The sequence below is a fragment of the Lagenorhynchus albirostris genome, chromosome 8 (genome assembly GCF_949774975.1).
Source record: "Lagenorhynchus albirostris chromosome 8, mLagAlb1.1, whole genome shotgun sequence".
NCBI classification, from domain to species: Eukaryota; Metazoa; Chordata; class Mammalia; order Artiodactyla; family Delphinidae; genus Lagenorhynchus; species Lagenorhynchus albirostris.
Window position 1 is genome coordinate 93,168,391 of NC_083102.1, and position 13,800 is coordinate 93,182,190.

At 37.0% G+C, this 13,800-nt stretch overlaps 1 protein-coding gene across 2 annotated transcripts in view; it reads left to right on the forward strand.

Annotated features, from left to right (window-relative positions):
• Positions 1–13,800, forward strand: part of SUGCT (succinyl-CoA:glutarate-CoA transferase) — a 684,774-nt gene that overhangs the window by 225,623 nt on the left and 445,351 nt on the right. For both annotated transcript variants that reach the window (XM_060156214.1, XM_060156215.1), the window contains one exon: positions 5,627–5,698. In XM_060156214.1, coding sequence (XP_060012197.1) covers positions 5,627–5,698 — 72 coding nt within the window. The remainder of the gene's footprint in view (positions 1–5,626; positions 5,699–13,800) is intronic.

Here is a 13,800-nt window from a genome sequence, read left to right on the forward strand (position 1 = left end):
GCTTATCTTGCCAGTTTTCTGTCCCTTTCTCTTCAATGATACATCAGAACGTCTCCACTCTTTTTGGTCTTCCAGTCTCATTTATCCCAACGCTGCTCTCAGCTGATGACTTCACCCCTTAGTTCACAAGCAAATAGAAGCACTGGGAACTTCCTCAACCTCCCATCACCAGACCATCACGGGGACCTGTATCTGCACCCATGCCCATCCTGTGTTCTCAGTCTTTTGCTTATTCTTCCCCTTCACAGCCAGACTTCTCAAACAGATGTTCACATGTTCTCTCTCCATCTCCGTAACTGTTCCTTAATCCTTGATCTGTTTCAAACTGCATTCTGTCCACTTTGTGACACGAGCACAGCACTTGCTGAGTTGATGAAAGACCACCTTGTGGGCATTCTTCAGTCCTCATCTTATTCCCTGGCTAACTCCTCTTCTGCCTGGGCTTCAAATGAGGGTGACCTTCAGATTATCCCTTGGCTCCCTTTATTTCCCACTCTACAGTCTGAACTCTCTTCCTAAATGACTTCATCTACGTGATAGCTTCACTTATAAGCCAGTGACTCCCAAGTTTTATCTACAGTTCAGCCTTTCATCTGGTCCCCAAGTCCTGCTTACTTGAAATTTCCACTGGAGTATCTCAAAAGTTCCTCAGAATCCTAAATGTTACCCATGACACCTTCTTCTTCCTCAGCCTTCAACTCTTAACCATCATAGTCAAGTCATTACCAACTAGTAGATTACCAAATGCGTACATTTTACCACCTAAATATTTCTTGAACCCATTATCTTCCTCCTCTGTTGTCGGGGCCCTAATCTAATATGCCATCATCTTTTAAAAAAATTAATTAAGAAAAACTTTGAAATAATCGTAGATTCACATGTATTTTAAGAAATAGTAGAGATAGAGCCTGTGTACCCTTTACCCAGTTTATCCCATTGGTAACATCTTGCAAAACTCTAGTGCAGTATCACAACCAGGATATTGACATTGAGATACAGAACGTTATCATCACCACGAGGATGCTTCTTGCTTTTCTTTTTTTTTAAATTAATTTTTTAGAGCAGTTTTAGGTTCCAGATTGAACAGAAAGTATAGAAAATTTCCCATATATCTCCTCCCCCTACACATGCACAGCCTCCACATGTAAAATTGGTATAACTGCATTGACATACTATAATCATCCAAAATTCATAGTTTACATTAGGGCTCACACTTGGTGTTGTCCATCCTATGGATTTAGACAAATGACACTTATCCACCATTATAGTATCATACAGAGGATTTTCACTGCCCTGTAAATTTTCTATAATCTGCGTATTCATCTTTCCCTCCCCACGGTCTCTGACAACTCCTGATATCTTTTTACTCTGTCCATAGTTTTGCCTTCTCCAGATTGTCATATAGTTGAGAATCATACAGTATGTAGCCTTTTCAGATTAGCTTCCTAGTAATATGCATTTAAGGTTCCTCCGTGTCTTCTCATGGCTTGATAGCTCATTTCTTTTTAGTGCTGAAAAATATTCCGTTTTCTGGACGTATAACAGTGCGTTACCCATTCACCTACTGAAGGACATCTCCTTAAACGGTCACTTGGCCATCCCCTTAGTGTTTCCTTCTGACCATACTTTCTCATTTTTTACAGTATTGATGGGCTGAGAATTTTCCAAATCTTTCATTTCTGCTTCCTCTTTGCTTGTCTTTAACTTGCACTATATTTATATTTATTTATATTGTACAGTCAGGAGGAGCCAAGTCACACCTTCAATATTTTGCTTAGAAATAGCTTAAGTTAAATATCCAGTTTCGTCACTTGCAAGTTCTACCTTCTACAAAACGCTAGAACATGAACACAATTCAGCTAAGTTCTTTGCCACTTCATAACAAAGATCACCTTTCTTCCAGTTTCCAGTATCATGTTCTTCATTTCTGTGACCTCATCAATATGAATTTTACGCCCAGCATTCTGTTCAGGATTACCTAGGTATTCTCTGAGAAGATTGAGGCTTTCTCTACAACTAACTCTCTTTTATTTCTGAGCTTTCAACAGAATTGCCCCTAAGAGTCCAGTCACGGCAATGCAGACTTTTTCTAGCACGCACCTCAAAACTCTTCCAGCTTCTACCCATTACCCAGTTTTAAAGCTGCTCCTCCATTTTTAGGTATTTGCTACAGGACTCCATTTCTCAGTACCAATTTCTTAGTCCATTTGGGATGCTATAACAGAATGCCATAGACTGGGTGGCTAAAACAGCAGACATTTATTTCTTATTTCATTATTTCTTGACAGTTCTCAAGGCTAGGAAGTCCAAGATCAAGGTGCTGGCAGATTTGATGTCTTGTGAGGCCTCTACTCCCTGGTTTGGAGATGGCTGTGTTCTTGCTCCTAATACCATCTCACTGGGGGTTAGGATTTCAACATATGAATTTGCGGAGGATATAAACATTCAGTATATAGCAAAAGATAGTACTTTAAAATTCTTATTTAAAATATATTTATTAAATAAACACTGTAGCAATAATAACAGGGAACAAATAATCATGTAAAGAACTCATAATCTTACCTTCATCCTAATAAATCTACTTGGTGAGCCTTAGTCTAATTATATCCTGGTGGCTGAGCTGCTATTCAGTATTTACTTTCCAATGGTCATTAACTAATTACCTCTGCTTAAAATTTAAAAAAAAATTATATTGGTAAAAATATGTTTCATGTTATGGTTCAGGCTTAAGGAAGAAACAGGCACTTCTTTATTAATTAAAAGGAAATGAACACACCCCAAAATGTAAACTCATTGAACATGTCACTGATCCAAAATTTTGAAAACCTTTCTTCATGTTATACTTGGCAACACACGTTGTTACTTCACATTACTTATCCACTCCCCAACTCACCTTTCCCCATAAAAAAGAAAGCCAACAAACAACCCGTGTAACTTCGTAATTATCAGTGGTTTTTTGAGACATCTCTGCTCAAAATCCTTGTCCTCCATCATAGCTCTGTTGTAGACCTCCTTTCTGCAGTTTAAGAAACACTAATGCATTAGGTATAACACTAATTTTGCTTTTATATTCCCTTGCCTGGTGGATAAGGGAATACAAACATTTAAAATGGTTCATGTAATATCTCAGTAGCATTAATTTCCAAATCAAGCAAAAATGTAAATAGAATAAAACCCGATTATAGTGTTTTGCTTGAGATCCATTTTAGCTACAACTCTATTTATTATACGGAAGCAATCATTTGAGTGATTTATTAACATTTTATAACCATTTATTAATTGCCTCCAATTCTTCAGATACCACATAGTGTATAGGAAGAATAAAAGAAAAAAAATACGGTCAACCAACTGAGTCTACCTGCACTGTACTACAGAACTTTCTGTGATGTTCTCTATCTGGACTGTCTCACATGGCAGCCACTAGCCACATACAGCTATTGAATGGTTGACATGTAGCTAGTATGTCAGTGTAACTGAACTGTTAACTTAATTTTTCCTAATAACAGCTTTATTGAGATATAATTCACATACCATACAATTCATCCATTGAAGCTGTACAATTCAGTGGTTTTTAGTGCATTCACAGAGTTGTGCAGCCATTACCACAGTGAATTTTAGAACATTTTCATTGCCTCAGTAAGAAAGCCGGTACTAGTGCAGTCACTTTCCAAGTTTCCCCAACTTCCTCAGCCCTAGGCAGGCACTAATCTTTCTGTCTCCATTGATTTGCCCATTTGGGACATTTCGTATAAATGGAATCACAATTTGTAGTCTTTTGTGACTGGCTGATTTAATTTTAGTTTATTTAAATTTAATACTCACATGTGGCTAGTGGCTACCATAAGAAGCAAGTGAAGTAAAAGACCAAATACAGATGCTTAAGTAATGCTGAAGGTTAGGAGAAGATAATCCTGTAAAAGGGGCATGTGGAGAACATGTCAGAGAGATTGGAGATGAACCCAGACAAAGCCTAGAGACAAGACACTTTCCTGAAGGAGGGTATGGTTAACAGTACCAAATAATACAGAGGGGTCAAGAAAGAATTATTTCAGTGTAGTGTTAGGATAAGAATCCTGATGACAAAGGGCATTGGAATGTGGTGGTTGGTGAAGAACTGGCACTTTAATATTATTTAGAGATAGAGGGAAGGGAGAAAATTTCAAGATAGCTTGAGAGGGGTGTCGGGATTGATGCAAATTTTATTTTATTTTATTTATTTATTTAAAAATTTATTTATTTTATTTATTTATTTTTGGCTGCATTGGGTCTTTGTTGCTATGCGCGGGCTTTCTCTAGTTGCGGTGAGTGGGGGCTACTCTTCATTGCGGTGCATGGGCTTCTCGTTGCAGTGGCTTCTCTTGTTGCATAGCATGGGCTCTAGGCTTGCGGGCTCAGTAGTTGTGGCATGCAGGCTCTAGAGCACAGGCTCAGTTGTTGTGGCGCACAGGCTTGGTTGCTCCGCGGCATGTGGGATCTTCCTGGACCAGGGCTCGAACACGTGTCCCCTGCATTGGCAGGTGGATTCTTAACCACCGCACCACCAGGGAAGCCCCAAATTTTATTATATTTCTAATATTTTTAGTGTAAGCACGCGCTTACATGTAAGCAGAAGAAAAGGATCCAGTGGAAATGAAGACATAAAAGTTAATTGAGCAGGGTTCTGAAGGATGTGAGTGAAGGTAAAACTAAGGTCATTAGCCTAGGAGTAAGATGTGCCAAGGAAGATAGAAGTTATCTTTCTCAGAGGCAGGAGTAAGTGAAGAAAAAGTAGTTGAAGATACAGAGCAAGTTTTACATAGAGAGGAAACTAAAGCAACTCATTTACTTAAAGAAAGCAGGAATGAGGCCTTCTGAGGGTAAAATTTGTTTCCTCCGACCATCACTGTGATCAAATGTGGATCAGGGAGGCTGCAAAGTACTCCATGGGGCTAAGGCTATGGGAGGTGGAGGCATCAGTCACTAATATGTCTCTGGCTTTTACCAAATGACCATGTCTCCTAAAAGGAACAGGCATTCTCAGATACATAAGGCCACACGAGGTCCAGGTGTGTCATTTTTCACTTACTAGAAAGTGAAAATTACCCAAAAGTTTATATCTAAGATTTTCAAAGACAAAAATATAGCTCCATTACTCATCTTCCTTCCACCCCACTCTCCTTTCTTTCCTCCTTCTCTCCTCCCTCCCTTATTTCCTTCCTTTTTTCCATGTATTCTTCGTATGCTTTGTAGAAAACAATGTACCGTCATTCTTTTTGCCCTATGAGAAAAACTGGAAACAAACAAAACACAGAGTTTGGGGAAAATCCAACATTAATCCATACTATAATGAATATAGAATTTGATGTTATGAAAATCCAGTATTTTCTTTATTTTTCTAAGTCACACATTTCCCCCCCTGCTTCCAATGATATAACAGTTAGTGGAAGAGATGGGAAGTGCTTTGAAAACCTCAAATGACAACTATGCAAATATAAGAGAAAATATACTAATTAGTTGATATTGATTTAACTAATAACACTACTTTAGAACAAGGATTCTATATAAAAGTTTGAAAAATTAAAGACAATTTTTGTGGTATTCTCAATATGTAAAATTATATAATTATATATGTATGTATTTATTTTAGGCTTTTAAAACCAAGGATGGATATCTCGTAGTTGGAGCAGGAAATAACCAACAGTTTGCTACTGTGTGCAAGGTAATCTATAATATTTGGGATGGGTGGATAATATATGCAACAACTTATTTTGCACAAAGCCAGGAAAATTCAGTTTTGCCTAGAGCAATGTTGCTAAGTCTATACTCAAGGCTCCCTGTGTTAGCACCTAAAAGTATGCTTTTTCTATGCTTACAAATCCTAAGGATAGGGTCTAAATTAGCACTCTGTTTTGTAAAATTGATGTATCTGGCTGTATTTTTTTTTTTTTTTTTTGCGTACACAGGCCTCTCACTGTTGCGGCCTCTCCTGTTGCGGAGCACAGGCTCTGGATGCGCAGGCTCAGTGGCCATGGCTCAGGGGCCCAGCCGCTCCGTGGCATGTGGGATCTTCCCAGACCGGGGCACGAACCCGTGTCCCCTGCGTCGGCAGGCAGACTCTCAACCACTGCGCCACCAGGGAAGCCCTCTGGCTGTATTTTTAAATGAAGAATCATAGTAGCTTAAATTATGCTAAAAATTGACCTGTCTACTAGTCCAAACAAAAAGGGAAAAGTCATTTTAAAGGGATTTTTAATACCAGGATTGTTTTTCTGAGAAAAAGAAAGGAACAGAGGAACTAGAAAACAATCAGAATACAATTAACAAAATGGCAATAAGTACATATCTATCAATAATTACTATCAATGTAAATGGACTAAATTCACCATTCAAAAGACATGGAGTAGATGAATAGATAAAAACCCAAGACCCATATGTATGCTGCCTACAGGAGACTCACTTCAGATGTAAGGACACACACAGACTGAAAGTGAATGTATGTAAAAAGTATTTCATACAAATGGAAACCAAAACAAAGCTCTGGTAGCAATACTTATATCCAACAAAATAGACTTTTGTGATAAGAGACAAAGAAGGGCATTGCATACTGATAAAGGGGTCAGTCCAACAAGAGTATATAACATTTGTAAATATTTACGCACTCAGCATAGGAACACATAAATATAGAAAGCAAATATTAACAGAGCTAAAGGAAGAACTAAACATCAATACAATAATAGTATGGGACTTTACTACCCCACTTACATGAATGGATAGATCATCCAGACAGGTAATTAATAAGGAAACATTGGTCTTAAGTTAGACCAGATGGACTAAACAGATACATAAAAACAGTCCATCCAAAAGCAACAGAATACACATTCTTTCTCAAGTACCCATGGAGCATACTCCAGGATAAATCATGTGTCAGGCCACAAAACAAGTCTTAATAAATTTAAGAATATTGAAGTCATACCAAGCATCCTTTCTGACCACAATGGTATGAAACTAGAAACGAATTACAAGAAAAAAACTGGAAAATCACAAATGTGTGGAGATTAAACAACATACAACTATAAAAATGACTGGATCAATGCAGAATTTAAAAGAAATTTAAAAAATACTTTGAGACAAATGAAAATGGAAATACGACATACCAAACCTTATGGATTGCAGTAAAAGCAGTTGTAAGAGGGAAGTTCATAGCGATAGATGGCTACCTCAAGAAACAAGAAAAATCTCAAATAAAAAACCTATATTTACACCTCAAGGAACTAGAGAAAGAAGAACAAACAAAGTTAGTAGAAGGAAGGAAATAACAAAGATCAGAGCAGAAATAAATGAAATAGAGACTAAGAAGACAATAGAAAAGATCAGTGAAACTGAGAGCTGGTTCTTTGAAAGGTAAACAAAATTGACAAGCCTTTAGCTAGGTTCAAAAAAAAAAATCAGAAATGAAAAAGGAGGTGTCATAATTGATACCACAGAAATACAAAGGATTGCAAGGGACTGTTGTGGACAATTATATGCCAACAAATTGGACAACCTAGAAGAAATGAATAAATTCCTAGAAATGTACAACCTTCCAAGACTGAATTATGAAGAAATAGAAAATCTGAAGAGACTGATTACTAGTAAGGAGATTGAATTAGTAATCAGAAACCTCCTAACAAACAAAAGTATAGGACCAGATTGGTAAATGCTGCCAAACATTCAAAGAAGAATTAGTGCCAGTTGTTCTCAAACTCTTCCAAAAATAGAAGAGGAGGGAACACTTCCAGATTTATATTACAAGGTCAGCATTACTGTGATACCAAACCCAGCAAGGACACCACAAGAAAAGAAAACCACAGGCCAATGTCCCTAATGAGTACAGAGGTAAAAATTCTCAACAAAATATTAGCAAACTTAATTCAACAATACATTAAAAGGATCTTACACCATCATCAAGTGGGATTTATTTCTGGGAGGCAAGGATGTTTCAACACACACAAATCAATCAATGTGATATATCATACTATTAGAATGAAAGAAAGGAATCATGATCATCTCAATAGGCATAGAAAAAGTATTTGACAAAATTCAGCATTCATAATAAAAAACTCTTAGATTAAGTATAGAAGGAACATATTTCAACATAATAAAGACCATATATAACAGGCCTACAGCTAACATCATGTTCTGTGGTGAAAGGTTGAAAGCTTTTCCTCTAAGATCAGGAACAAGACAAGGATGCCCACTCTCACCAGAGTTATTCAACATAGAATTGGAAGTCCTAGCTAGAGCAATCAGGCAAGGAAAGAAAGAAAATTTATCAGAATTGGAAAGGAAGAAGTAAAATTACTTCTACTTGCAGATTACATAACTTTATAGTTAGAAAATCCTAAAGATTCCACCAAAAATCTATTGGAACAGTAAATGAATTCAGCAAAGTTGCATGATATAAAAGTCAATATACAAAAATCTATTGTGTTTCTGTACACTAATAACAAACTATAAAAAATGGAAATTAAGAAAACAACCTCACAATTGCACCAAAAAGAATAAAATACCTAGGGATAAATTTAGCCATGGAAGTGAGAGACCCATACACTGAAAATTGTAAGACATTGATGAAAGAAATTAAAGAAGACACAAATAAATGAAAAGATATTATGAAAAGATATTCTGTCCTCATGGATTGGAAGAATTAATACTGTTAAAATGTCAGTACTATCAAAAGCCATCTATAGATTCCGTGCAATCCCTATCAAAATTCCAGTGGCATTTTTTACAGAAATAGAACAATTATAAAATTTATATGGAACCACAAAAGACCCTAAATAGTCAAAGTAATCTTGAGAAAGAAGAACAAGGAAGAATAGGGAGAAGGCATCATGCTCCTGGATTTCAAACTATATTACAAAGCTTTAGTAATCAAAACAGTATGGCATTAGCATAAAACCAGACACACAGATCAATGGGACAGAATAGAGAGCCAAAACTAAATTCACTCATGTGTGGTCAGTTAATTTATGACAAAGGAGCCAAGAATATACAATGGAGAAAGGGCAATCTCTTCCATAAATAGTGGTGGGAAATGGACAGTCATACGCAAATGAATTAAACTGGACCACTATCTTACATCATATACAAAAATTAACTCAAAATAGAATAAAGGCTTCAATATAAGACCTGAAACCATAAAACCCTTAGACGAAAACATAGGTGGTAAGCTTCTTGACATCAGTCTTGGTGAAGATTTATTGGCAAAAGCAAAGGCAACAAAAGCAAAAATAAACAAGTGGGACTACATCAATGTAAAAAGATTCTGCACAGCAAGGGAAATCATTGACAAAATGAAAAGGCAACCTACTGAATGGCAGAAAATATTTGTAAATCATATATCTGATTATAGGTTAATACCCAAAATAGGTAAAGAATTCATACAACTCAATAGCAAAAACCCACACAATCCAATTAAAAAATGGGCAGAAGTTCTGAATAGACAGTTTTCCAAAGAAGACGTATAGATGGCTAACAGGTACATGAAAGATGCTCAGTGGGAGAGTGATAATAAATAAATAAACAAAACTCCAAAGTGATCCATGGTAAGTGCCATGCAAAGAATTAAAATAGGCTACTGTGTTAAAATAGTGGCTGGGTTGTCAGGGGAAAGTCTCTCTGAAGAAATAACATTAAGATGAGATCTGAGTGACATTCATAAAGCAATAGCAATACGTTTTTTCAATATAAATATTAGCATAAAATGTTTGCCATGCTAATATAAATATAGTACTCAAAATTCACAAAAAAGCCTGGAAGTATTCCATAATGCTAATACAGACCATATTTGGGTGGTAGGATAGAAGTGGGTTTTTCTTTCTACTTCTATGAAGTGGTAAAATACAAAAATATATTTAGGCTTTGTCCCCGATTTCTTACACAGAGTTCCTAAAACCCTCGAAATGTCCTGAATGATGGAAGTGTTTTTTGTTATTCACAACAAGCTCCTTTCAATCACACCTGAGTTTATGCTACTGAGGTGACTTAGGGTGGGGTCTCTAGATAGCCCCAGGATGGGTTGGTCACCAGGAAGACCAAGTGATTAGAGGGTTAGAAATTTTAGCCCCACCTACCAACCTCCAGTAAGGGGAAAGGGGACTGGAGATTGAGCTCTATGAAAACCTTTGAACTATAAGATTCAGAGAGCTTCTGGTGAAGACAGCAAGGTGATGGGAGGGTAGTGGAGCATGGAAGCTCTGCACCCTCCCACCTCATACCTTGCCCTGTGCCTCTCTTCCATTTGGCTATTCCTGAGTTGTATCCTTTATAATAAACCAATAGTAGTAAGTTAAAAAAAAAAAAAAGGTGCTCAACATCTCAAATCATCAGGGAAATGCAAATAAAAACCACAGTGAGATCTCACCTCACACCTGTCCAGAATGGCTATTATGAAAAAGACAAGAAACAACAAATGTTGGTGAGGATGTGGAGAAAAGGGAACACTTGTGCACTGTGGGTGGGATTGTAAATTGGTGTAGCCCCTGTGGAAAACAATATAGAGATTTCTCAAATGTTAGAAATAGAACTACCATGCAATTCAGCAATTCCACTTAAAGGTATATATCTGAAGAAAATGAAAACACTTAACTTGAAAAGATATATGCACTCCTATGCTCACTGCAGCATTACGTATAATAGCCAAGATATGGAAGGAAAAAGATTTTTTTCTCTTCTTTTTCTTCTCCTTTTTCAAACCCCACAAGATATAATTAGGCCCAAATATAGTTATTCTACTACCAAATTTATTTTCTTACCACTAGAAAATTAATTTTTTTCTTCAAATTAGTCTTTGTTTAATGAGTACCTTTCTGCAAAATTCATGTTTTAAATTTTTAGCAATTGTCATGTTAAAAATATTGTTCCTGGGGACTTCCCTGATGCAGTGGTTAAGAATCCACCTGCCAGTGCAGGAGACACAGGTTGGATCCCTGGTCCGGGAAGATCCCACATGCCGCGGAGCAACTAAGCCCATGCGCTACAACTACTGAGCCTGCACTCTAGAGCCCGCGAGCCACAACTACTGAGCCCACGTGCCACAACTACTGAAGCCCATGGGCCTAGAGCCCGTGCTCTGCAACAACAGAAGCCACCACAATGAGAAGCCCGGGCACCACAACAAAGAGTAGCCCCGCTCGCTGCAACTAGGGAAAGCCCGCGTGCAACAATGAAGACCCAACACAGTCAAAAACAAAAGAACCAAGAAAACAAAAATGTTGTTCCTAAACAAGGCCTTAAATAAAGGCCTTGGGATTATTTAAAGTAATTTTATGTTGAAGATATTCTCAATTTTTAGCCTTGCTTGGACATTTGTTTTCAATTTGATGTTTTTATTATGTATCCAGACTCTGGTCTTTTGTTTTTATTTAAGGCTTTAGTTTTCAGTTCACTTTTTAGAGTTCTAATCCCAGGCAAATAATCTAGTTTAAATGTGTATATATATATATATATATATATATATATATATATATATATATGTGTGTGTGTGTGTATATATATATATATATATATATATATATAAATATATAAAAGTTTATTTTTCTTACATGTAGAGAAAGGCCTTACCTGTTGAGGATTTTTTACTGGTTGGGAAAGGTTTCTTTTTCCTTGTACCATGAGCTTTCAGTTTTAATAAAGATGCCTGTGAATTCCTTAGAGGAACCTTGTTTACTGCAGTTAACTTATTATGTACAAAAATTATTTATTTCTGTGCCTCTTTCGTATGAGAGGTTAACGAGCACAGCTAAAAACCACAGCAAAGGGGTGGGAAGTACCACAGAGAAGGTGACAAATGGAGATAGTTCCAATTGCAGGAAGGGCTGGAACATCTGAGGTGGGAAAGAGGGGAGCTTTTATAATGGTGACTCTGAGTAAGTGTAGAGAAAATTGATTCAAACATTTGATCTGGGATCAAAGAACCTTTATTATGAACGGTCAATATAACGGTTAAAAATATAAAACATACGGAAGCTGTTGCCTGTGAAGTCATTTGCGTACTCTAGCTGCAGAGATGTAAAAGCCAGTTCATTGCTATAAACAAGGACAGATTTTCTTCCTGGGCCATATGTTTTGGAGTTTTCTCTCTCCAGAATCAGGGTGGGGAGGGGGTAGAAATTACTGGTTGATATATTCTTCACTGTTGAAAATAGCTGCACTGAATTCTTTTTATTTTTGATTCATTACTGCTGATCAATTTAAAACTTTTGAACTTCCTCATAAATATCCATAAGAACTTTTTTTGAAAAAGATTTTTATATCAAAGCAGAATATTTGCCATCAGTTTTAGTACTAAAATATGACTTATTGTTATGGTGTGTTATGACACATTTTTTAAAAAGGAGACTAGCAGAGGGCCTTGGAGAATGGCATACTTGACCTTGTTTTTCCCATATGTGAGTTAGGAATGATAATCCCTGTTATGAGCCATTAAGGCAATGTCTATAAAACTCTTTGAGATCCTCAGAAGAAAAGTTTTATGTGTATAGGATTTTACTGTTATCTACATCATTTACTAGGCATCTTCAGCAAACGTTGCAATCTGATTTGAGTTTTTCACCTTCATAATTATACCCTTACATGTAAACTTGTCCTAAAAACCTTTTCTAAGGAAAAAAAATCATCTGTTTCCTTATTTGATGCAAGGTTCTCCCCCTTCCCATATATAGTAAGTGAGCTTTTTCTAGGTACTTTTTATTCAGCTCTATCTATTACGGAGGGTATTATAGTTCAGGCTGGCCTTGTAGAAGTGGAGGACCCCAAGTTAGACAATGAGCGTATCAAAATTATTCTTTTGCCACGTAAAGTCCATCATGAAAGACAGGGCTGCTCTACCTCCTGGGGAGAAATGTGGCAGTATTGTTTGTGACGAATGAGTAGAATTTACTTACGCCCAATCTGTTTCCAAAAGAGAGTTTGATATACTGGTTGACTAATACCTTCGTTGGGAGGGGCCCTATTAGAATACTCTTACTGTCAGGGATCAGAGTGGCAGCAAGAGCTTTGGGTTCAAGGCTTGGGCTTCAGAAAATCTTCTTGCACATAAAGTGAACCTTGGCTTATAACAAACCCTATTTTATGTCCCTTAACATGATATGGAAGGGTAGGGAACATGAGCACATGTAAGCTATTCTAAGCTGATTGATGCCAACACTAATGGGCATTCCTATTTGAAATACACTGACATCCTTTTAAAAGTCATATAGACTGAAAGTTTCTTTTATTGGAGGCAATATACATTGGTTCTCAACTTTAGCATGCATAGGAAACCTCCTTGAGCCCCTGTCCCAAAGATTTTGACTTAGTATGTGAGGTGGGGCACGGGAAACTTCAATTTTAACAGGCCCTATAGTTGATTTTAGAGCAAGTGGTCTGAGGACATTTGAATTCTAGGGCATTCTGTGAATCTTGGAACCATTCAGGTGATCTCTGGCAAAAGGCACTTAGTCTTTGCTAAGCATCAGTGCCCTCATGATGAAAGGAAGGTTATAATACATAACTATACTAATATATAACTTTTGGGGTTTTTTAAAAGTTAGATTAGATAAGTAAAACACTTAGTTCAGTCCCTGGCTCACAGCATGAACTTAATAAATGGTCTTTCTAGCAATTAGGTGTGGAGATTCTGTTTCTGGGTAAAATGGAGTAAGCACATTTCTCCCTGTCCCACCCACGGAACACAGTGATAAAACCTGTACAGAATGCGCGGAACATCTGTATGAGGACTGTGAAAAGTAAGTAATAGCAGGAAAATTGGGAAGGAATACCAAAATTTGAAATACCTCT